Source organism: Chenopodium quinoa, unplaced genomic scaffold (assembly GCF_001683475.1).
Source record: "Chenopodium quinoa cultivar QQ74 unplaced genomic scaffold, ASM168347v1, whole genome shotgun sequence".
Classification (NCBI taxonomy): domain Eukaryota; kingdom Viridiplantae; phylum Streptophyta; class Magnoliopsida; order Caryophyllales; family Amaranthaceae; genus Chenopodium; species Chenopodium quinoa.
Genome location: NW_018743066.1, coordinates 100,807 through 125,049, shown reverse-complemented (window position 1 = coordinate 125,049; position 24,243 = coordinate 100,807). Strand labels below are relative to the sequence as shown.

General features: G+C 37.1%; 3 protein-coding genes across 5 annotated transcripts; 1 reads left to right on the top strand and 2 right to left on the bottom strand.

Moving 5' to 3' along the window:
- Positions 1 to 3,504: 3,504 nt before the first annotated feature.
- On the bottom strand, positions 3,505 to 12,442 carry LOC110731196 (myb family transcription factor PHL7-like). Of its 3 annotated transcripts, XM_021911031.1 has the most exons (10): positions 10,194 to 12,442; positions 9,985 to 10,061; positions 9,799 to 9,860; positions 9,233 to 9,388; positions 7,058 to 7,134; positions 6,885 to 6,927; positions 6,623 to 6,680; positions 6,306 to 6,375; positions 4,048 to 4,543; positions 3,505 to 3,897 (listed from the first exon to the last, which is right to left on the bottom strand). In XM_021911031.1, the coding sequence occupies exons 2-9, from the start codon at positions 9,990 to 9,992 to the stop codon at positions 4,064 to 4,066; spliced, it is 954 nt and encodes a 317-aa protein (XP_021766723.1). In that variant the 5' UTR covers positions 9,993 to 10,061; positions 10,194 to 12,442; the 3' UTR covers positions 3,505 to 3,897; positions 4,048 to 4,063. The 3 variants fall into 3 exon arrangements, with proteins under 3 accessions (XP_021766723.1, XP_021766722.1, XP_021766724.1); XM_021911030.1 differs by having other exon boundaries at positions 9,985 to 12,442; XM_021911032.1 differs by having other exon boundaries at positions 6,623 to 6,668; positions 9,985 to 12,442.
- A 2,718-nt stretch (positions 12,443 to 15,160) lies between these two features.
- LOC110731195 (probable galacturonosyltransferase 4) lies at positions 15,161 to 18,997 on the bottom strand. Its single transcript, XM_021911028.1, has 9 exons — positions 18,592 to 18,997; positions 18,452 to 18,492; positions 18,297 to 18,338; positions 18,135 to 18,198; positions 17,778 to 18,028; positions 17,161 to 17,441; positions 16,684 to 17,041; positions 15,859 to 16,434; positions 15,161 to 15,746 (listed from the first exon to the last, which is right to left on the bottom strand). The coding sequence occupies exons 1-9, from the start codon at positions 18,701 to 18,703 to the stop codon at positions 15,471 to 15,473; spliced, it is 2,001 nt and encodes a 666-aa protein (XP_021766720.1). The 5' UTR covers positions 18,704 to 18,997; the 3' UTR covers positions 15,161 to 15,470.
- A 1,733-nt stretch (positions 18,998 to 20,730) lies between these two features.
- LOC110731192 (glucan endo-1,3-beta-glucosidase 5-like) lies at positions 20,731 to 24,080 on the top strand. The gene is made up of 2 exons (XM_021911023.1): positions 20,731 to 21,328; positions 22,943 to 24,080. The coding sequence occupies exons 1-2, from the start codon at positions 20,976 to 20,978 to the stop codon at positions 24,048 to 24,050; spliced, it is 1,461 nt and encodes a 486-aa protein (XP_021766715.1). The 5' UTR covers positions 20,731 to 20,975; the 3' UTR covers positions 24,051 to 24,080.
- Positions 24,081 to 24,243: the final 163 nt, after the last annotated feature.

The window sequence follows — 24,243 nt, the reverse complement described above, 5'->3', positions numbered from 1 at the left end:
TGCTTAAGGTCATCATGGATATGGGCTGTTTTGAGGGGCTGAGAACAGCTCTCTGACCATAGGTAGGGGAAGATGCTAGATGCAAAAGTACACTTTGCGTATCGCTTTGGGTGATACTTATTAGGAAATTTTTTAAATTACCACCTAAAAATGTATCTATTTTCAAAATAACAAACCCGTTTATCTATTTATTTTTTTTAAAAAAATTAATTACTCAAATTACCACATTTTCAAAATTGCGATAGGTTTCTGTCAGTAGGCCCCACTTAACGGCTACTAACCGCTATTTTGATTGATTTTCCCCCTTGATTTTTCTATGTGATATAGCTCTCCCAACTTCAATTCGTATTTCCTTCACCAAATTTCACAATAATTGGGGTAAATAGGTAGAATTGGGAGTTTTATGAAATTTGGGTTCATGCTTCAATTGAATTAGGGGTTTTCTTAGATTACTATTTTAATTGAATTGGGGGTTTTTATGAAATTAGGGTTCCTACTTCAATTAAATTGGGGTTGTTATGAAATTAGGGTTCCTTCCTCTTTCCCCTTTGCTTGAAGTGTTTCTATTGAATGCGGCTCCTTCCTTTGCCTCCCATGGTGGATTCAAGTGAGGAGGTCTCTTTTGCATCAATTATCTAACAGTTACTTCTTTGCAGAACAAATAAAAAATTAGGGTTTTAGTTTACTAATTTAAATAATTGTTGAGAATTTATGAAGAAAGAGGTAGCAGATAGTGGATTGTCATAAAATTAATGAAGACTTTGAATGAGCAAGGGGTTTGGTTAAGTTCAATAGCATAGAGAAAGAGTGAAGTCGAGATAAATGAACAAAAACAAAGGGAGGGAAATAAGGTAGGTGGGGCCCACAATAGAGAAACCTATCGGAATTTTAAAATGGGTGGTAATTTGAGTGATAATTTACAGGAGGGTAATTTAAAATAAAAATAATTAAACGAGTGGTTATTTTGATAATTGATACATTTTTGGGAGGTAATTCAAAAAATTTCCTACTAATTATTGTCATTTGGCATTTGCTGATAATTGTTTAATGGAGTTACATCTATAGGGATGATAATAGTGTATACGGATGATAATAGTGTAGCTCATGAGCTCGCTTATCTCTTGCTATTGGAGCCAAGAGGGGTTGGTTAATTTACTTTTATTTGTTAGTTTTTATCGTTTAGATGGAAGTTTATTAAAATGGATTGTGTCCGAAAATCTACTCAATATAACAATAACTTAAAGTGCTACTCCCTCTATCTCTTATTGATAGTTCTTTATGGCCAAATTTAAGTCCTAGAATAATAGTCTCATTTGCTTTTTTCAAGTACCATTACTATGAATTTTACATTAAAATTCTCTCCAATTTGCAACAATATTTGTGTAAATTTAACTTTCTCACATAAATTTTGCTTTTTCTTGTACTTTTTATTTTTTTCCTCTCTCTACTTTTATCATATTCAATGTAAATTTACCTTTTTCAATGTACTTTACTACTTATTTATGTTTATTAATTCCAGTGAAAATTGTCCATAAGGGATGGAGGGAGTACACATGAAAATATAGGGTAATTTTGGTTCGAAACTCAACTTACTAATATAAAACCTATATTACCCTTCCCCCCCCCCCCCAAAAAAAAAAAAAAAAAAAAACACACACACACACACAAAAACTAAAGAGAATGGGTAAGTCCTGTATGTGGTTAGCCACACCGGCCCATACGGTGTGACCACATTAATTTATAAGAGTAATATTTATTTATATGTATGACTGTATGAGTAACCTCATGTTGTCCATAAAAGTAACCCAAATTTATTATACGAGTGAATTCAAAGTAATTTAGAATAAGTAACTATATTTGTTCATTCGAGTAACCCTATTATTTTGTTTTAGAAAATAAAAGAATAATTTCACTTATTTAAGAGAGTAACCCTTATTTTTTTATTTAAGTAACCTACATACGCGTTAAGATAACCCCGTTTGCTTAGTGGCCACACCATGTGGCTAATCACATATAAGACTTTGTGTTTTAACATAGAAAGTAAAAATAGGATTCTTTTTGAGGATATGTCAAGGATTCTTAGCATAATTAATGTTAGAATGAAGACAATAAAATCTAAAATAGACATGACTAACACCACCCTAAATTGAACTTGAAAGCAAGATGTACTTTGGAGGAAAACATTAGACTTGAGGATTCATCCATAATACTGGGCGTCTTTTGGTGATTGCTTACTCAAAGTTTAAAAAATTTACATACAAAAACAATTTTGGATAGATGAAGGGCAAGGAAAAGAAGGGGAGGGAGGGAAAGAGGAGAGAAGGGAAAGGGAGGGAATGGAAGAATAATGAGTTTTGGAAGAAAAGAAATTCAATCCCCCTAATTCAATATTCTCTCTCCCCTCTAATTCCCTCCCTTCATTTGTTATCCAAATAAAAGAAATTCAATCCCTCTATTTCCTTTCCCTTAATGTAAACACACTTTTGCATGCTTGGTTTAGGGGTAATATATTAAGGGGGTAATAAAAGTCAAACTTGAAAAAACAAAAGTAATTAGTAGTGTTTGCTATAGTAGACATTGTGTTTACAAATGAAATAAGGTAGTTGTTCCATGAGGAAAAGAGAGAGATGGACAAATAATTACTCTCCTAAAGAGGGTAATAGTTACCCACCCTTCCCTTAGTGTAACTATTACCTCCAAAATGAGGGTATTGATTCCTCTTTCTTCACCTCATACCACACCATCACTACATAATTTCTTTACAATCACATCATCAATATCTCCTCTATTTTCACATTCATTTTGCTTAGGCTGACTTTTATTACACTTGTATACATTTCCCTCAATCCAAGCATGCCCTTAAGGAAATAGGGAAAAGTAATGTTTTTATGAAATATTTCCTATCAAAACAAATGAAGCCTAACTTAGATAAACCTTCTTAGTACCATCCCCTAATTCCAATGATATAATGAGGCCTTTTTGACCCTAGGAGGTTTTCCCCAACACCGGATTCAATTATGACAATGGGCTCTAATATTTTCATCGAGGTATGAATATGATAAAATCACTGGGGAGCTGCAAGTTAGAAGATAAAACACAAATAAGTTGTACTCCGTATACATTCCTAGTTAAATCAAGTCAGAACATTAATGGTTTGTTTGGATAAAGAAAAGGGAAGGAAAAGAAGGGGAGGGAGGAGAAGAGGAGGGGAGGGAAGAAGGATGAGTTTTCCTTCCAAATCTCTCCATTGTTGGAGGGATCAATTTCCTACAATTTAATCCTTCCATTTCTCTCCCCTCCAATTCCCTCCCTTCCTCATTTGCTATCCAAATGAAAGATACTCCATCCTTCCATTTCTCTTCCCTTCCTTTCCCTCCATTTCCTTCAATCCATACACACCGTAAATATATTATCTTCTCGAAGAAAAGTTGTTCATGGGATGTGATCGAGCAAGGCCATACAAAAATCACTCACAAACATATACAACTTTGTACCAGATGCTCATTTAGTATTAGTGAAATTCAATAGCTTTCGTAGATCCATTTTCAAGGTTTGTTACATATCCTACACTATTTTTTATCGGAAAGAAGAAAAGACCTCCTGTGTGGCCAAATACATTGTATGAGCAAGAAACATGTACTTTTGATAAAAAAAAAAAAAAAAATAGAAATTCTAAATGTTTATGAGCAAGAAACATGGTCAACATGATACGCAGTATAAATGCATGGAATATGCTCAAGTTCCAAAGGTATGGGAAAAAATTGGTTTGGATGTGGGCATGTGCTGCTTTTTGGCATCAACCAGAGTAACCAAGCTCAGAATAAAGCATCCCCAGGGTTAATATTGCAAAGGGTTCACAGAGCTCAAGTTTTCAGATGCAAGACTGGCAAGTGGCAACTACAATTTTTAAAAAACATGATCGAATTAGCAATAGAAGCCCCAATAGTTACAGATGTAACAGAAGATTTGTTCACTTGGAAACTAAGCATCTGGAATTACTTTGAAGTTAAAGCCTGACAGCAAAAGAAAGAGACATGAGATACTTACTTCATAGTTCTTCTGATCAGTCCTCTTTGCCAATTGATAAAGAAGAAGGTTCACATGGTTCTCCAGCATAAATGAGGTTCCTTTGTTGAAGAGATGGAGTCATACTCGACTCTAGTATCTGCTGGGTGAAGAACATCTCTTGATTTGAAAATGCTTCATCATTATTGGTCAAACATGGCTGCTTTACTGATCTTTCTTCATTAAGATTTTCACATATGGTAGCATCATGGCAAATAGAGTCTGGAGTCAATGGTTCCTGTTGAGATGAGAAAGACTCATCTAAAGATGTGGTCTTAGCAACTGCACAATCTTTGCTGTATTTGCCCAAGGGTGATTCTGATGTAGGAGCAGGAGTTGTAGGGTCACTCTTTATAGATTCTGAATCTTCAGAGCCGGGCACTTCAGCAAGAGTTCCACTTAGGCGCTGCTGCTCCTCTATTATCTTCTTCAAGTATTTACCCTGAGCTTCTATTCGTAACTGTAGCTGTCTTTGCACCTATTGCACATCAAATACATCAACTGATCCTGAAACTATGATTTGTTCTAGTTTCAGAAAAAAAAAAAGGAGGGGGGGTCTCTGGGGAGCTATGCAGAACAAGACCTGTAACAATAAATCAAGAGGAACAGAAATCTGCCACAGATAATTGTTTCACCACCACAGGTAATTTTCTCATACAATCAATTAACAACTAATAGCCAAAGGGATAATATCTCAAAAACCTGGGTATTTGATCATTTCTTCTCTCCATGGCTAAATTTATACTTAAATACTTTGTATTTGCAATCTTAAGTTAAAGAAAAAATACTTTAATAATCCTAACTATTACCGATTTACTTTAAATAATCCTAACTAAGGTTTATTTTTTTGATAATCCTAACTATTGGGTTATTTTGCCTCCAACAGTCCCAAAAACCGGTTACCTATTGAAAGGGTAATTTTTTTTTTTTATTTAATGCCACGCGTCAACACTTGAATGGTTCAAAATTAAGAAATCTAAAAAAAATAAATAAATAAATAAAACATATAAAACATAGAAATTTTTTTTTTAAAAAAAATAAATAAATTCAACCGCCTTTTCCCCACCCCCTAACTTCACCGGAGCCCTAACTCCACCCCCTAATCTAGCCGCAAACAGGCAGGCCAACCCCAGAACCCCCGAAAAAACGGCTGGCGCCCTATCCTTAAGTGATTCTCTCTCCTCCTTAACACACTCTCTCGTTTCCCACCTAATTAATTGATTGATTCTATCTCTTCTTCAAACTCTTTATCTAACCAAATCGCCAAACCCAAATCACTGGCGACATCGACGAAGGAACGGTGGTGGACAAAGGATCGGTGGCAGCCTCCCACTGAAACAGATCGATCCACAAGCCAAGAAACAAATCGCTGTCCAAAATAAATCCGGCTACAAATCCTTCACGGCGGCGACGACGAAGGGAGGATAGCTGGCGCAAGTTTGCGCTGAGAGAGGAGTCCTAGCCAGCAAAGTTAGGGGGGTTGGGGTGCATTGCAGCAAATAATGGCGACGAAAGCTGTCCAATCATTATTTTTGAGTCGGGGTGGGTTACGTTGGTGGTTTTTGTGGTCGGGATGGGTAGGGTTGGGTTGGGGGTGGGTTAAATGGGTGATAGAGGGCCGACCGGCCGGTTTTGGTGGTTAGAGGGGATGGCCTGCCGGTTTTGGTGGAGGGAAGGGTTTGGCACCGGTGGTGGTAAGGTGGTTGACTAGCTGCTGGGATTTTTTACTTTTTTTTTATGTTTTTTTTTTTTTGAATTCGGACCAATCACGTGTTGACACATGTCATGGCCACCTGAAATAACAGGTCATGGACCCGTCGTTGACCGGTTGGGACCTTTGGAGGCAAACTGACCCAATAGTTGGGATTATTAAAAAATAAACCTTAGTTGGGATTATTAGAGGTAAATCGACAATAGTTGGGATTATTAAAGTGTATTTTTCCTAAGTTAAAATAGTGCAAGAAGATGATGCCAGAATTTTGGATTTTATAATTCTTTCTTTGTGGAGCATAACAGCATAATATCTCCCTCAAGCCACTCCCCCCCTCCCACCCCCGGAGTGTGGGTAGAAATTGGGGGCAGGAAGAAGACATGACATCAGTTTGGCTTCCACAGTCCAACTCCAAAACAATTATCACCTAGCACACGATTTAAAGAGGGCAACCAACAATTGGAATCAGTTTGCTTAAAGAGAAAAAGGATCTAACAGTTTCTTAGAGACTGCACAAAGAAACACATGCCTCCAATTGCTCATGCAATCGCTTCTGCACCTCCATTTGCAGCTTTAGTGCCTCGGTGATTTGCATACCACTGCAAAAGAATTAAACTCCTATCAGCATAACTTTCCACCTTCATAAGCCTTCTAATATGAATACTCTGAAAAGAAGACCAACAGGCTAATCTGACAAGCATCCCCACAGCGCCCCAAAATATTTCCTAACACAACAGTTGAGACTCATAGAATCATAGTATACCTCATATTCATCAATACAATATCTGCTTCCTCAACTGAATTTTATAAGACAAATAACATAAAGCAAATAAATTATGAACTTACGATGAACTTTCCAAACCATAAAGCATATCCACAGATTCCTTCTTGTCTGCTTTTTTCCCTAGCATTACCAATGCCAAAATTGAAAGAAAAGAAGGAAATAGTAACATAATAAATCAACTTAAAAGAGAAATGAAAGCAAATCTATCAAAACCAGAACTAAAAAACCGGCTTTATGCTCCACATTTAATAAACAGGTCATAGTTAACCAGCCAACAATGGACATCAAAAGATAACCTACACCGAATCATGAAAGAACACTAACCCTCAGATAAGGAATCAGGGAGGTACTTAGCAAGACGATATTTCTGAAAAAAAGAACGTGAACAATAAAAAAAAAGAAGCCATAGTAAAACTAAAAGCTTTGACAAAATATAAGAGGGAAAAAAAGAGAGCAAAGTTCTATGAGTACAAATAAAAAAAAATAAAAAAAATTACCTGTAAATGGCTTTTGACATGATATATTGTCAAGCCTTGTACTCCCATGACCCTAAGGACACCTTTGGGAGTAGCACCTGAAAAGCAGAAAACTAGGCTCAATCTCCAAATAAAGTGTTATATAGGGATCCACACAAGATGTAATTCACTTTAACCATTTATAATAAAATGTTCTTTCATAATACGTTTCTTCTAAAAGGGTTTCAATAAGAGGTAAATTTACATTCCAAAGTTACTAGAGCATATGACAATAGCATGTACAAATTGCTCCCTTGAAAGTGATATACTTCCTCTATTTTTTATTAGATGCATCACTTTTGAAATTGCAGACTCCTAGGCAATTTTGGAGCAGAGAGATAAAGAGAAAAAATAAAGAGGGTCCATGTGATATGAGAGAGATAGAGAGAATTTATTAATTAAAAGGGGAGTGATGCATCTAAATTGAAACTTTCATATATGGAAAGTGATGCATCTAATAAAAAACGGAGGAAGTATAAAGATGGCAAATAAATATTGCTAGCATCAAAACAAAGAATAAAGAGTAGAAAAATACACAAAACATTACAAGGAGAAAGTATGAAAAAAGAAACTAAGTAGCCTAGTGATTAGCCCAATGCTTAAGAGCTTAACCCTTACAACTTAAATCTATTTGAAGACCTAAAACACCTAATTTAGTCCAATAAAAAAAGTTCACTCATAGAACCCATACTTTACAAAAGTGATTGTGAATAAATGAAAATCAAAGTTACCTACCCCGTGTTATCTTGCTTTACAAGTGTTGTGTTCTTAGGCTATTATAATCTTGCATGTTTCATTTTCATTTTAAAGGGTTTCATGATAGTTTAATGAAATTCCAATAGTGGATACAAGGAGAGGGAGATATACATATCAAAGTTAATAGAGCATACAATAATAGCCTGTAAAAATCATTCACGTTAAAGAGATATATAATTAAGGCAAAGAAAGTTGATAACATCAAAAGAAAAGATGAAGAGTAGGAAAACAGACAAGACACTGTAGGGTGAAAAGAATTTTTTTTAAAAAAAGGAAAATTAATAGCCAAGTAAGATAAAAATGCAATACCAATTAAAATAAATTACTGAACAAATCAATACTTAACCCCTACAACTTAAAACTACTTAACACACAAATCCAATAAAAAAAGCTCATTTATAAAACCCATACTTTGATGATGATAAATAATTGTGAATCAAGCTTCCTACCTTATGTTATCTTGCTTTAATACTAGTGTTGCATTGTTAGGCCATTATAGATATTGCACCACTACTTTTAAAGCACCCGAAAATCACATGTCAGGAACTATTAGGGGTGATGAGGAAAATTGAGGAAATATAAGTGTAATAATTTTCTATCAAGAATTATACATGTTTTGTGTACTCTGTATCACATAGGTTTTACGATAAATAACTATTCACTACCAACATTAACAATTGCGGGTGTAACACAATTATAAACAACCACCATCAACAAAGGTATGATAACCCAATGAAGGAATTTTGACAACTTAATAAGACCCTTAGAGATCTATTTGGTGATCGATATATTACAGCTCTTGATACTGTACAATATTTCCATATTGATCAGCCTATTATGGTTCCAAACCAGCTTTTAAAGCCACGGGAGACACTCCCCAACATCTACTTTCCCATGTGTGTATGGAGTAATAGTCCCGGGTTGAAAGTGGTAGAAGGGTGGCTAGCTTATAACTTATAAGGTTTGTGGAATACTTCTAATTCCATATGGTTTAAAAAGGAACCACGCTTGACTAATGAGTGGTAGATCATGTCTCCTTGTCTAGGGCCTAACAGTACTTCGACGTGCATTTGTGGTAGATCATGAATAGGTAATTCCCCTTCTAAATACCTTTTTCCCTCTTTAAACAGAGGGAATACTCAAAGATAGGCATCATGTAGTGATAAAAACTTCAACTTTGCCAAGAAATGCTAGTTCTAGTTGTTTTTCAGTCAAGGCATATGATCGTCATAAACCCAATACAGAATCACAATAAGAAAAGTGAGGGTCAAATTGTCAAGCAAGCATGAATACTAAAACCCCTCATATAAAGGGTTCCAGGCGATGCATTAACAAGCATGTTCATTCTCAACCAAGGCAATCACAATTTCAGAAAGCATCATCAGAGTTAAAGGAACATACGGTCTGGCCCACCCAGTTGCGCTACAGCATCAACAAAACGCTCATGAAGTTCATTGGTCCATCGGAGTCGTTGCTTTGAAGACATACTAGTATTGTTACTGAGGCTATTGTTGTTGACTGGATCCATTGTTGCCAGCACCAAAGTCCAAATGTCAACTAGATGAAAGATTTTCAAAATGTAAGTTTGACAAAATTGACAATCAAGTTTACAACGGAAAGAAAACAAAATTCACAAAAGCATCAGACATTACAACCTAAAAAAAAACAGGTTTTAGTGAAGAGATTCCCCAAATTCAACAAAAGGGTAAAGAACAACAAATCAAATAAATCCCAAATTAAGTTAAGCCACATTCGCTAAAATGAGATAATGAATTGTAAGAAGTTGGTTTAAATGTATTGAAAATCGTTCAGTAAGATGAGAACAAGAGACAATTAAGCCCAAAAAAAGGGGGAGAAGATAGCACAGATTTTCGAAAAGACAAATCTTGTCAGTTCCTGTTTCTTAGTTGTTTGTTAGATTGAAGGAGACAAAGCGTGAATGATAAGGGGTAAGAGACAAGACTTACCAGAAGGCCGCAAGAGAACAGCTTGCTTGCCGACCGGAGCTTTCAGGAGAGGGACTGCCGGACTGGAGAATGAAGAAAGTAGGAGTAGGAGTAGGAGGAATGAAATTCAAGTTTCACCACATTTTTTAAAGTTTTCAATTTTTTTTTGAAAAATAGAAATAAATAATATGACCATAACAATCCCACCTTTTCATTATTACAGACAATCCACCTTTGTGTCAATTGTATGTCATCTTCTTTTAATAGGTCTTTTTACCTACAACCTATTAAACAGGTTAGCATGTTTTTTTTTTAATTTTTTTCAAAGCCATATGTCGCTTGATGAATGGGCAAAAATAATAAAAGTTAACAAAAAAACAAGTAAAAAATAAAAATAAAAAACAAAAAAAACCCACCAGCCACCCCCCGGCCGCCGAGAAACCCCTACCCCACATACCCTAGGCCCACCTAAAAACGGTCGGATACCAGCCTAGACCCCCAAAAACGCCAACCAGAACCACCAAAAGTCACCCCCGAAATCACCCCTAACCCAAATTTAACCCCGACACCATAACCACCACCCTAAAACACTACCCAGCCGCCGAAAACCCCTATGACCGCTGAATACCGCCATCCCAGCCCCGATAAACCCCCTACACCGCCGAAAACACCCCATCCCAGCCTCGATTACCCCTTATTACCACCGAATAACCACCGAAAACTTCCATCCCAGCCTTGATTAACCCCTATAACCACCGAAAAACTATCGACAATCCCACTCAACCTCCCTAAATACCCCGAAATTCCCCATCTCGACCACAAAAATCCCCAATTCCTATATCACTATCTCAGGCTCTCAGCCCCGAAAACCCCCCTAAACACCCTAAAAACATGTCACCTGGTGGGTGGGTAGGTGTCGGCGGGCGCTTTTCGGACATTAAGGAGGGCGACCGACCGATCTTTGGTGGTGGCTGGGGTGAGGGTTTTACGGTGGCTTGTGGGGGTTGATGGGTGGTGACTGGGTTTTTTTATTTTTTTCTGTATTTAAGTTTAGTTTTTTTTAAAAAAAAAAATATATATAATAAACCAATTAAAATCTAACACGTGGCATATAACCTACAAAAATCGGTCACTAACCAGTCAAGGACCTCAAGGTCTAAGAAGATGACATACAAAGGTGGGATTACCTCGTAATAATCAAAAGGTGGGATTATTATTGTCTAATCACGCAAGTGGGATTATTTATTTCCATTTTTTCCTTTTTTTTTTTGGAAAAATTGAAAAGAATAATCTCACCTTTGCTCCATCTGCTCAAAACAGGCCAACCTTTGCGTATTCTGGGAACAATCCCACCTTTCATCCCTATTTTCTCAAAGCAAGCCCTTGACCTGTTTTCTAAATTGTTAACCGGTTTTAGCAAGTGACATGCCATGTGTCACTTACTAATTGGCCCAATATTTTTAAATTATTAAAAAATAAAAATAAAAACATAAATTAAAAAAAATACAACCCAACCCCAGCTTAGCCCCTGAACGACAACCATTCCCCAACCCCTGAGCCGCCCTTGCCTGAACGATTATCATCGTCCTCGACTCAACCCCACCCCGCCGGTCTTAAACAAATCCGCCACCTCAACGACCACCCTCATCTTCCCCTTCCCTTGAAAATTACTTTTGTTCATGGTTAATTTATTACCCAACATTTTATTTATATTTGGTGATTGTGAAATAGGGTAGATGTGAATTTTTGTGGGTATTAGCAAAAATTGAGGTTTTTATTATTTAATTTAAGTTTGTAATTGAATTTTTCTAGGTAGAATTGTGGGTAAAAGCTGCTACCTGCCTTACTTGCTTGAATGCTCCATTAATAGCTAGAAATGGTAATGTGGGGAACATCTAGAAATGGTAATGTGGGGGTTGGTGGAGTACGCATCAAAGAGGGATGTGGTGTCAGGTGGGGTTTCACGAGTTGTGGTTGGTGTTTTGAGGTGGAAGTCAATCGTGGTGTGGAGATTGTATGTGATGCAGTGGTGCTGGTGGGTTTTAGGGGGTGAGGTTTTGTGGGTGATGAGAGAGGTGGTGCTATTGGAAGGGTTTTCGTGGCGATGAGGGTCAGCGGTGGTGTGAGAGGCGTCGTTGGTGGTGGGTTAGTGGTGAGTGGTGACATGGATAGAGGTAGTGGAGGTGGTGGGCAGGGAGGTGGGGATACGGAGGTGGGTAAGGTGATAGAGTGGTGCCTTGATGAATTGGTGGCTAGTGGCCGTGGTGGGGAACTGGTGAGGGAAGGGGGAGGAGGGAAAAGGTGGTTTTTTGTTTTTAACTTTATTTATTTTTATTTTATTTTAGGGAGGAAAGATTAAAAAAAATTGAAAAAAAAAATTAACCTGTTAAACAAGTTGTAGGTAAAAGGGCTTGTTTTGAGAAAATAGAGATGAAAGGTGGGATTGTTCCCAGAATACGCAAAGATTGCCCTGTTTTGAGCAGATGAATCAAAGATGGGATTATTGTTTCAATTTTTCCTTTTTTTTTCAAGGAATGTGTTTTTTAAATTTTGATATATTTTGATAAAGTTTTTACTTTGATCGCCAACTAAATTTAGGTAAAAAAAAATTTGGTGCTCACGAGGGCTAAATTTAGGTAAATTAATTGATTTGAATGTCTTATAAAAATACAAAGCTTATTAATATTTAATAGGACAGTAAATATTAAAAAAATTACTAAGGGGCCGTTTGGTTGGGGTTAATCATCAAAGGGAAAGAGAATCAAATGTACTGATTCCCTTTGTTGTTGTTTGTTAGGCATATTATCTCATTCCCTTTACCCTCCCCATTCCCCTAAATCCTTCTAAGTTGATTCCTCACCCCCTAGGTATTCCCATTCCCATTCCACAGCCACCACATCACCACCATACAACCACACTCATCTACCTAGACCGCCGATAAACCAAGCCGGCGCACTTCCCCCACCACTCGGCGCGCTTCGCCGCCGCTCGTCACCCCTCCTTTTCCCCGGAAAAACTTCACCAGCCTCGAAATCCCCTTCTCTCTCCCCGTAAAACCCTTTCTTTCTCCTCGTAAAAACGTCGCCTGACCCTCCCCCCACCCTCAAATCCTTAGCCGCTAGGGTTTACACGGTGGAGGGAGGGTCGCACGATGGTTATATGGGGAGGGAGAAGGGGTTTCTAGGGTTTTTGGGTGAAGTTTTCCGAGGGAGGCAAGGTGTTTGCGGGGGGAGAGGAGGGCGGCGAATCGCGCCGACTGATGGGGGAAACACGGCGAACGGTGGTGTGGCTGGGTGGTGGCCGGAAAACGTGGGAAGTGAAGGAGATAGGTTGTGTGCGGTGGTGATGTGGTGGTTTAATTGGTGGTTTGATTCTCTTTGTTTTTTTTAAAAACAAACAACATACTAAATTTGAGGTATTTTCATTCCATTCTTTCCCTTTGTTCATTCCATTCCATTTACCCCGTGCGAACCAAACGACCCCTAAATCTATTTAACTATTATTAAAACAAAACCTGCAGACAATCTGACATCATTAAGGGACACTTGTCAACTTTTTAAGAAAATTTTTCCCGTCAAAACTATTTTTGACATCATCATTTTATTTCTATTAAAACTAAACAAATACAACTTTTCTTTCAAAATTAATTAATGAGATATGATTACACTTTTCAAATAAAGAATATTGACAATTATTTTAAGCAAAATCTATTTAATCCGTGCAACGCACGAGATTAAACTAGTACGGAGTATAAAATAAGATAGTGGAGTACTCTTGATTTTTTTTTTTTTTTTTTTTTGACAAAGGATACAAACAAATTACATATTACTATTAAAGCAAATAAAATGAACCGCCGCTTCCCCAGCTATTTGATGAACACCATGACGATCCGCCTTGTGAATAACACAATAGTGAAGAATAGAGCCAAGCAATTTAATCTTACGAATGAGCCAAAGATAAGCAACGTTGCCATGACCATCCCCCCGAAGAAGGGAAACAAGATTGTAGGAAACAGTAAACACTGTAAGAGAATGAAACCCGCGATCAATCGCCCACTGTAACCCATACAAGCAAGCCAGAGCCTCTGCATGTAAAGCCGAGGTACAAACCCCAAAATTACTTCCACCAAAGATCCGCTCATCCAACGGGTCAACATTATCCACGCACCATCCCATTCAGCTTGCAAAGAATCTTTGAACCAAGACCCATCTATTTGAAGAGAAAGGGAAGCTAACCCATGATATTCGAGGCCAAGTTGAGCTATGTAAAAACTGGGCAGAGGGCAGGCCAAGTGTTTGCAGAAGCTTTTGTGTTGACAAAGATTGTATGTGCATCCATCACCTCCGCGAACTAAGAATCAAAACGTCGGGAAGTAGTCGAATCCCTTATAAAAATCAATGCAGTATTTAATAATAATAATAATAACAATAATAGTAATAATAATAATAATAATAATAATAATAATAATAATTAAAAGTGTGATGTAAAATAGACATCAAATCTAATTTAAATCATTTTATATGATTTTATTCCCTTTTTTAAAATTTTGCCGCCCAAAAATGTAATGGGGCAAAATAAATAGGGACAAAGGAAATACAAATAACTTATTGAATTCCTTTTTTTTTTTTTTAAAGAATTTATTAAATTCCTAAAAATACTGACTTTTTTTTTTAATGATAAAAAACTTTACTCTCTAAATTTCTCTTTAAAATGATTTCAAATGGTTTGAAAAAAAAAAACACGATCCTATTATATTTCATATTCTATTTACTTCCTCTTTTTTTTTTAGTTGTATCACTTTATAAATTGCAAATTCCTAGACAATTTTTGAAAAGGGAAGATATAAAATTTAAAAAAAAAACATGGACCCGTGTAAAAGGAGAGAGAGAGAGAGAGAGAGAGAGAGATACATAGAGTTTATTACGGTAACTAAAAAAGAAAGTGAAGCACCTCATTTGAAACTTCCGTTTTAGAAAAGTGATGCAATTAAAAGAAACGGAAAAAGTATTAGGCTGCCAAAGTATTATAAGTATTTTTGTTCTTATTCAAATGTTGATGCTTAACTGGATACACTTTCAAAGAAGCTCAAATTATCAATGATTGAAACGAGCGCTTCCTCACAAACTCACAGTTAGACACAAGCAATAACGTAACAATGGCAATTTTGTAAATCATGACATTTTAAGAATACTACTGAGAGGCAATATAGTACTACTGAACATTCTCAATAGTGCTATATAGTATATATGATTTCAGTAGTATAAAAAACACTATGAGTAGTACTAAAAAAAATCTCAGTAGTACTAATTGGACTTTCAGTAGTACAAAAGGTTGTTATACAAACTTTTATTTGTGTTTGACAATGATGTATTAAGACTTTCTCTGATTGAAACACAACCGTAGTTGCACGGTTGCACCAACTTAGAAATGTAAACTACACTCATAAATTAATTCCAAGCAAAATCGTTCTTACATTGTACAAAAACACCAAGAGAATTGCCAAAAAATAAATAACTTCGATCATTTACAAAATACATGGGCAGTCCCGGTCACAAAAAAAAATACAAAAGAATGTATTTACCATAGGGGTTGTGCATTTGAGATATATTATGTAGTACTTCTACACTGACACACGTATCGTGTAAGAACATAAAACTAAAGATGTGTAATCGCAAGACAGAGGAAAGAGCCAGTTAGGGATTGATGTTGCACTCCCGCATATATACTTGGTCATAATCAATGTATTTTGACCAATAACCTCGGTACTTAGGCATCCCTATCTCAAGCCATGGTTTCATGTTGCCATTGTAATGAACAACTGCGGCCTTCTCAATGTCCCTTGAGTTGACACTAGGATTATATCCTAAACCAAGCACATGCCATGATCGATCTAGAGGGTAGGTACGTTTCCAAAACGTAATGAGGCCCGGAGGCAAAGTTCCTAGCTTCCACAACTGTCTATCATGATTCTGCAAAGACAGTAGAAAATATCAAAATAGTTAGGAAGCTCAGACACATGCACTGTAAAAGCAACCAAACCATAAGAGGCTGAGAAAATGAGCATGCATCTTGAAGTCTTACCAGCTTTTGCCAATTGTGGTACACCTCAGTGATGTTTTGTCTCTTCCACTCTTCCAAATCAAAAATGTTCATTCCATATGCCCATCCACAAGCATGGGGGTCAAAATTCTTTGAGATAAGAGGGTTAGAGAAATTAAGATATCGGTCAAAACGATGAAAAGTTTCACCGCAGGTCTCAACAGCACCATTCACATTGCCCCTCATATCAATGGACCAAAGCCTGGTAAGGTCCTTCTGGACAACTATATCATCATCCAAGAATAGAACTTTATTCAGCTTTGGGAATATCTCTGGCAGATAAAATCGAAGATGGTTGAGAATAGACAGATATTTTGGGTTCCGGAATTTCAAATTTGAATCTGAAGCAGCACGGTGTGTCTTAAAGTAGTAGTCTATCATAGATGGAGATCCCAACTGCTTGAGTACCGGGCTGTAACTTGAATTCAACCATGTAAATTCTTCAACATTCTGAACATGAATGGCAGCATTACTCGGAGGATTAACTAAGAACCACATCCTCATCGCTGCATAATTGAGTCTATCGGTAACAATGTGGAAAACATGTCTTGATGGGTCCTGCCAGATGCAAAAAGTAAAGGCGGAAGCTCTTAAATATTTTGATCAACAAGCCAGGCAAACACAAATATATTTGCTACGAGATTAACCGACATCTAGAAAATAGTTTAGCAATTACAAAATGGATCAAATATCAGTAGCCACAAATAGTCAAAAGTTCAGTGTATCACCATGATTTGTCTTCTATTAAACTTCCTAATAGCAATAAGGTGCAAAACTAAACAGAGAAAGCTCTTTGGCATATCTTACCTTAGCATGTGATACAGTAGAGTTTACAACCACTGCAGCCGCCAATACATTGTCTGAAAATAATGCATAATGATACAACTGAGGGTCATCCAATTTCTCTTGGTAAGGGAACTGCTGCTGAGAATAATTCAGGGCATAGAATTCAGTTGAGAGGCGCAAAGGAAGACAGTGAAGACCCTTGGGGAGTGTTTTTGCTGTTAACTGAGTCAAGAACATGGTCTGCTTTCTGTGAACACGCAGCTGCTCTTCTGTTGAGTGAAGGATAGCACGGAGCTTCTTCACCATAGCTGCACAATCATCTTGAATTTGTTTGCCCTTGGCCAATGTCTGATCCATCGCTCTCAGTTTCTCATGGGCACTGCAGTTGAACCAAGTAATCAAATTATGACACAGAACAAGATTCGAAGAATATTTTGACTATTTTCACCACAGTGAGTCTTAGTAATAACTAACAAGGGAGTTAACATCAATACATACTTCCTTGGAAGATCTGAATCCTTTGTTGCATCACCAAGTGCCCTTTGAACTTCCTTTATCCTTTGTCGAAGTTCCCTGATGAAATGAGCATTGCTTCTTGTTGCTGTGAGTGAAAGATATACCTTTGCCCTGATCAGTTGATCTTTCAGATACCGAACCTGAGTATTAGACACGCTGTCCACTTGGTTACTATTCTTCTCATTTTTATGACCTCGACTGACAGTTTCTCTTGTGCCAAAATTGCCACCTTTTTCGACAGATTGCATCTTAGGTGTTGTCTCCTGAAGGATTGAGAAAAGGAATATAAGCTGACAGGAAAGGCATGTTGCAGACATATATATACCTTCCACAGCCAGAAGAAGGGCAAGCGTGGAGACGGAAGGAAAGCAAAGATAAGAAATTCCATGACAAATCTGCACTATTTCCCGACATCCCATGGGGGCCTATGCTACTCATACTATTCATTTTACTAGCTCAATTATATATGTCAAATGATCTGACACTCCAACATGGGTATGGACATATACCCAATGGATTCACATAAAGTTTTAAAGCAATCAAACCTTAAAGCTTAAGAAAAAAAATTGACAAGAGAGCCAAGCTTAAAATATGAATACCATGTTGTTGGAAGCAAGGTGCGAGGGATCGTTGTCCTTGGCATTGGCATTGACATTGACATTGGCATCCTTAGCAGCATTGTTTTCCACCATCTGCGAGCCATGAACTCCTTTCACCTCACTCCTATCTGTCACTTGTTTGATGGGGTTTTCTAATTCAGTACTATTACTCCCACTGCTAGTTGTAGTAGTAGATAATACGCGGTTTTTGTGCTCCACCTCCACAGGCTGCACTTCCAGCACCTTGCCATCTAATCAAGCAGAATACTGTTTAGATTAACCATTTTAACTACTGAAATGAACCACAACTCACAAAATCTTGACAAATTAGTTGGATTAATTAGTAAGACAGCTGACCTTGCATGGAGGGTTTTAGTTTGGAAACTATTCCAACAGGTTCTTTAACAAGCATTTCATTTTCCTATAAATAATTAAACAGCAAATATTAGCAAAATTAAAATTAAACACAAACATTGCCACATTATTTTATACCACACTAAATAAACAAATTCAATTTACCTGAGGAAGCACATTAAGTTGTCCAGTGCGACCAGTGAAAGCCTGGCAGACAAAATTGAAATAAAGTTCCAATATCATCAATCAATTTTCAATTTTTTTTTTTTTTTTCCATTTTTGAAAATAAAAGGATTGAATTAAAATTTAAAAACACTCACAAAGGTGGAAATTTCTTCACTTCCATCAAGCTCATCACTAGCTGCACAGGCAAAAACACAAATTCAAAACAAAAATCACTAAAAAAAAAAAAAAGATGAATTTTGAGAAGTAAAATAAAAAAGGGGGAAAGGGTTCTTACAGGAAGAAGGAAAAAGGATGCCAAGCTTGTCGGTGTAAAGAAGAATAGGGGAAACCACTGTGATAAAAAGCAAACATAAAACGGGTTTTCTGAAACCCATCTTCAACTTCATCGGAAATCCAATTAAATTGAATTGTAATTCAATAAAATCTCTACTTCATTTCAAGAAAGATTGGATCTTGAATTTGTTGATGAATTTGGATCTTGAAAGAAAGAAAAGAAATCAGGTGTTGTTCAGTTATAGCTGTTGTAATCTTGAATTTGATGACAACAGTGAATGGACGGGGGAGAAGCGAGTGATATAGAGGAAGAGTGAATGTGTGTAGTTGTGTGTGTCTCTTTCTTTTGAGTTTTGACAGTCTGGATTATGGAATGTGGATACAACTTGCTCTTTCATTTACTGTAAATCTGAGCTCGCTATAATTAGTATTTGGTTAGTTAAAGTAATACTCGCACTGTCCCGTGTTCGATTTAGCTACCAGACAGAGGTGCTCGGGCGAGCAGAGCCCGAACTATGATCAGCTCGGCTTGTAATTGTTTAAATTTGTTCGAACTCGAACCAAGTTCAAACCTTTATCAGTCAAGATTTGATCAAGCCGAGCTTTGACTAAACATTGACCGAGTCGAGCTGTGACTAAGCGTTGACCGAGCCGAATTTGAACTGTTCACAAACAACCTTGATTTATTCTTATCCATAGTTTACTTGTCTTCTTTGTTGTTCATTATTGAATTTTTTATTTTACAATGGTTTTATTTATTTAATAATGAAAATACTAACTTATTATTGTGTAACATCTATATTTATATACTCCCTATGTCCCTGAAAAAACGACCCATTTGGGTTGATTTTGCGGGTATTAAGAATGTTAAATAAAAAGAAGTATATTGAAAAGATAAATTTACATGGGGTTTGTAAAAAAGTAGAGAGAGAAAGTAATAAAAGTACATAGAGAAACAAAATTTTATATGGGGAAATTAATTTTGCACAAATATTATTGCAAATTGTTGGGGATTTTAATGCAAATGAGTCATTCTTTTTGGGACTAAAATTAGGCCAAATGGGTCGTTCTTTCGGGGACGGAGGTAGTACATGATTTTTTTTTCAATAATCGAGCTTGTTCACTAACTTTTTGAGTCGAGCTTGGCATAACTCAGCTTGGTTCGTTAAGATCTTGAGCCAAACTCGAACCCGAGCCAAGCCACCTTTTATTTGACCGAATCGAGCTCGAATAGTTCACGAATAGCTCAGTCTCATTATCACCCCTCAATACGAGTATTGTGGGCGGAATCACATACTCCCTTCGTTTCCTTTCGTTTGCTGATTTGCTAGAAAACTTAACAATCGTTTGCTGATTTAGTTTTGGTTGTGTAAAGTTGATGAAAGTAAAAATTTGGTAGGCTAATAATGTTGTTTGTGAAAAGTAAAGGAAGGGTGTCTATGGCTATTTAAACTATGGAGAAAATTTAAAGGAACAATCTAAAGAGAAAAGGGATTAGATACCAAAGTAAATAGATTTAGCTATTCAAATTGTCAAATAGTAATTTCTGTGCACTCTCTTTTATAGAAAAATGAAGAACAATAAACAGACTGCTTGAATTTTCCACAGTCGCCTAATGTTTCGCCAACAGGTTGCCTACTACTCAGGTGCTAACATTGCAAGTCACCTAATGCTCCGACGGGTATTAATGTCTGCTCTAAGATCATCCCTCATTTAGGGTTTCAAGTTACTCGTCATCTATGTTTTGTGAATCTCAAATTGCCTAACTTCACTAAGTGTGAACACAAACTGCCGTTTGTAGCAATCGACAAGTAAACTTTAATTTACAAGAACGTCATTCCAAATGTCACTAAATTTAACATCATATTGATGAATTCCTAATGCACCCCTATTTTTGATTACAAAATGACGAAAATACCTTGTGATAAATTCTCAAGTTTACCACGGAGGAAAACTTGAATATCTTTAGAAATTCATCAATATGATGTTAAATTTAGTAACATTTGGAATGACGTTCTTGTAAATTAAAGTTTACTTGTCGATTGTTACAAACGGCAGTTTGTAATACTTGTATCATTTCTCTTTACAAATACACAATATATCCTGATTCCCGAACATTGCTAACACACACCCACCTTCTAGTACAGTAGTACTTGGTATTACTGTACTAGATTATACTCCTCCGTTAAAGGGTAGTATGAATAATGACAAGTGATAGATATTTTGGGCTCCGGCTGCTGCTCCACTAATAAAAGATGTCTAGTGTGGACTGGTTAGAAAAAGAGGAAAAACACTCAACAAATTGGTGTACACTATTTCACTGTATTATAGTCATTAAATTGAATTTCAACTTGAAACTATAATTGGAAGTTGCAACTCAAAAAGATGAAAATCTGGAAGAAACAAGCAGTGTTAGTATGGTTGGTAATACTAGTAACAATGATGACATCAAAAGGCGGCGAAGCTGCAATAGGAGTAAACTGGGGAACCCTATCACAGCACAGACTACCAGCAACCAAAGTGGTGGATCTGTTGATACAGAACAAGATCTCTAAAGTGAAGCTTTTCGATGCCGACCCAGAAGCTGTTAATGCTCTTAGGGGTACCCACATTCAAGTTATGATTGGCATTCCTAATGATTTTCTGTCTATTCTTAGCTCTTCTTCCATTGCTGCTGATTCTTGGGTTCGCCGCAACCTTTCCGCTTATGTCTCTTCTAACCCTCCCGCCGACATCAGGTCTATCCTTTCGCTCTCTCCGTTTTTCTATTTCTTTTTTTTTTAAAGTACAAGGGCGGGGGATGAGAATCAATCCCATGATCTATTGGAATCGGGAGGGAAACTCTACCCACATGAGCAATCCTCACTCTCTAATTGTATAATACATAAGTATAAGTATTTGATTTTAGTTTGAGAAACATTTGTGTATTACAGTCTTGCCATCATAATACCATTTTTGTCGGCCCTAATGATAATGACCCTATGAGCCGCATCACCGGACTGAGCCAAACCAACTCACCCAGAATTTGTTTTAGATTTATGATGATTCATTGGAGTATTATAACCTTATGCACTTTGTATATTAGGTTGAGGGTAATAAAAAAGATTCAAGAAAATACCCCTTACAGGCAAGCAGACTTCCCACAACCGACCCGTGTTGATTAGGGTTAGGATTATTTTTAGAGAATGGGAAGTAATAAGGCTATCTCTCAACCTTTTGGAGCATCTGGCACAACCAAAAGTTGTTAAGGCAATATGTAGCTGATTAGTCTGATAAAGTTTGCTTGATCAGGAATGTTAATTAAATAATATGGTGATATTTATGTACCTGATCTTTTGCATCTTGCTATATTATACTGTTTTATTATTGCCTTTCCCTGGATGGTAATGCATTTTAAATGCACAAATAAAGTATGTTCCATATACCCTTTTCCTTGTGCACTCTGTTCTTTAACTTCATTCTCAGATAGTTACCATTAAACACCAGTAAAACATGATACATTGATAGTAGCTTGTGCACAATAAGTTGTAGATAATATAGGGTATGGTTTCTTAGCCGGAGTTATATAGCAAGCATAGTTAGATCACATGAGATATAAGGTCTCGTTTAAGTGGTCCTCTCATTCGAAATTCTTCACATGGTGACTTGGTGTTAGCATCCACATTTCAATTCCATGGTCTGCGGGAGACTAGAAATCCACCCATGTAGATTCTTATCTTTGCCATCACAATTTCACAAGCAATTTGGTACCTATCAACCAAATTGGAGTCAAAACAAGCAGGCTGTCCTCTCTGATTTCTTTGTCTCAAATTCCAGTTGGAGAACGCTGTTGAATGGCCTCAGCAAAGAGCTGTAGCCTAGCCGTCAAAAGGATGAATCGTGCCCAAGTGATAGGTACAAACTTCATTGAGATTGTCTTATGGTTACATAAGATGGTGCCTGCTTGTAGAGTCAAAGAAGTTGATTTTGGTATGGTTTTTTACTACTTGCCTTTATTAAACTCTGGCAGAAAACCATCCCCAACTACTTGCCCTGATTATGTAGTCTCTAAAACAAGAACCGCTACTTTGCCTTTAGTGCCTGGGTTCTAGGGATTTCTTTGGGGGTGTTTTTTGGTCCCATTTTATGTTTATTCACCATCGACTGCTGTTGTAGAATATGCAAACTTCCTGTCTACAAAATAAAAACTGTCAAGCATTTACTGTTGTAGGTTGCTGCTCTAATTTCAGTTTTTAACTTCTGACTAGTTTCCTAATTGGCAGTTGGTACATTTATTTGATCCTGAGCTGAGCCTGAGTAACTTCTTGTCATGGAAATGCAAACCTCTAAATAAACATCTTACTCAATTTCAGGTATGTAGCTGTTGGGAATGAGCCCTTTCTCACTAGCTACTCTGGCCAATTTCAGTCTTATGTCGTGCCAGCTCTACTTAACTTGCAGCAGTCATTGGTCAAAGCAAATCTTGCTGCCTCTGTCAAGCTAGTAGTTCCCTGTAATGCTGATGCCTACGAGTCAACTGTACCATCTCAAGGAGCCTTTCGTCCCGAACTCTCCCAGATTATGACTGAACTTGTTTCCTTCCTCAATTCCAATGCTTCTCCATTTGTTGTCAACATCTATCCCTTTTTAAGTCTCTATGGAAATTCAGATTTCCCCCAAGACTATGCATTTTTTGCAGGGACAAACCATCCTGTAATCGATGGACCAAATGTCTACTACAATGCCTTTGACGGTAACTATGACACGTTAGTTGCAGCACTTAACAGAATTGGGTATGGTCAGATGCCCATAGTGATTGGGGAGGTAGGTTGGCCTACAGATGGAGCCATTGGCGCAAATCTTACTGCAGCCAGGGTCTTTAACCAGGGCCTTATAAATCATGTCCTCAGCAACAAAGGAACTCCTCTCAAGCCCGGGGCCCCACCTATGGACGTTTATATGTTCAGCCTTCTTGATGAAGACTCAAAGAGCACTCTCCCTGGGAACTTTGAAAGGCATTGGGGAATTTTCTCCTTTGATGGGCAAGCTAAGTATCAACTGAATCTTGGTCTAGGTGGTGGGTTATTGAAAAATGCTATGGATGTTAGGTATCTCCCAGCTAGATGGTGCATTGCAAATCCATCAAAGGATCTATCTCGTGTGTCAAACCATTTAAAACTTGCTTGTAGTGCTGCTGACTGCACCAGACTTAATTATGGTGGTTCATGCAATGGAATCGGGGTAAATGGGAATGTATCATTCGCATTCAATAGCTACTATCAGCTACAGAAACAAGATGTACAGAGTTGTGACTTTGACGGTCTTGGTGCGGTCACTTTCTTGGATCCTTCAGTTGGACAATGTCGATTTCTTGTTGGTATCATAAACCCTTCTTCAAGTCATGGATTGCGCGGCAAATGGACAATTATCTGGACATTATTCTTTTCAGGGAGCATTGTAATTCTACTTCAGGTCAAATAAGACAAAAAAGAACAGGGTTATATTTGCTTATCTTTCTCCATGTCAGTACGTCATGATTTGGGTTTGATTGTTTGAACAACCAAATAATACAAAAAAAATTACTCCGGAATAAAAAAAAAATTAAAAAAAAAATATCTGACGAGGGTAATGAAATACTTTTACAATCTTCCAGTCATAAATGATGAAATTAAAA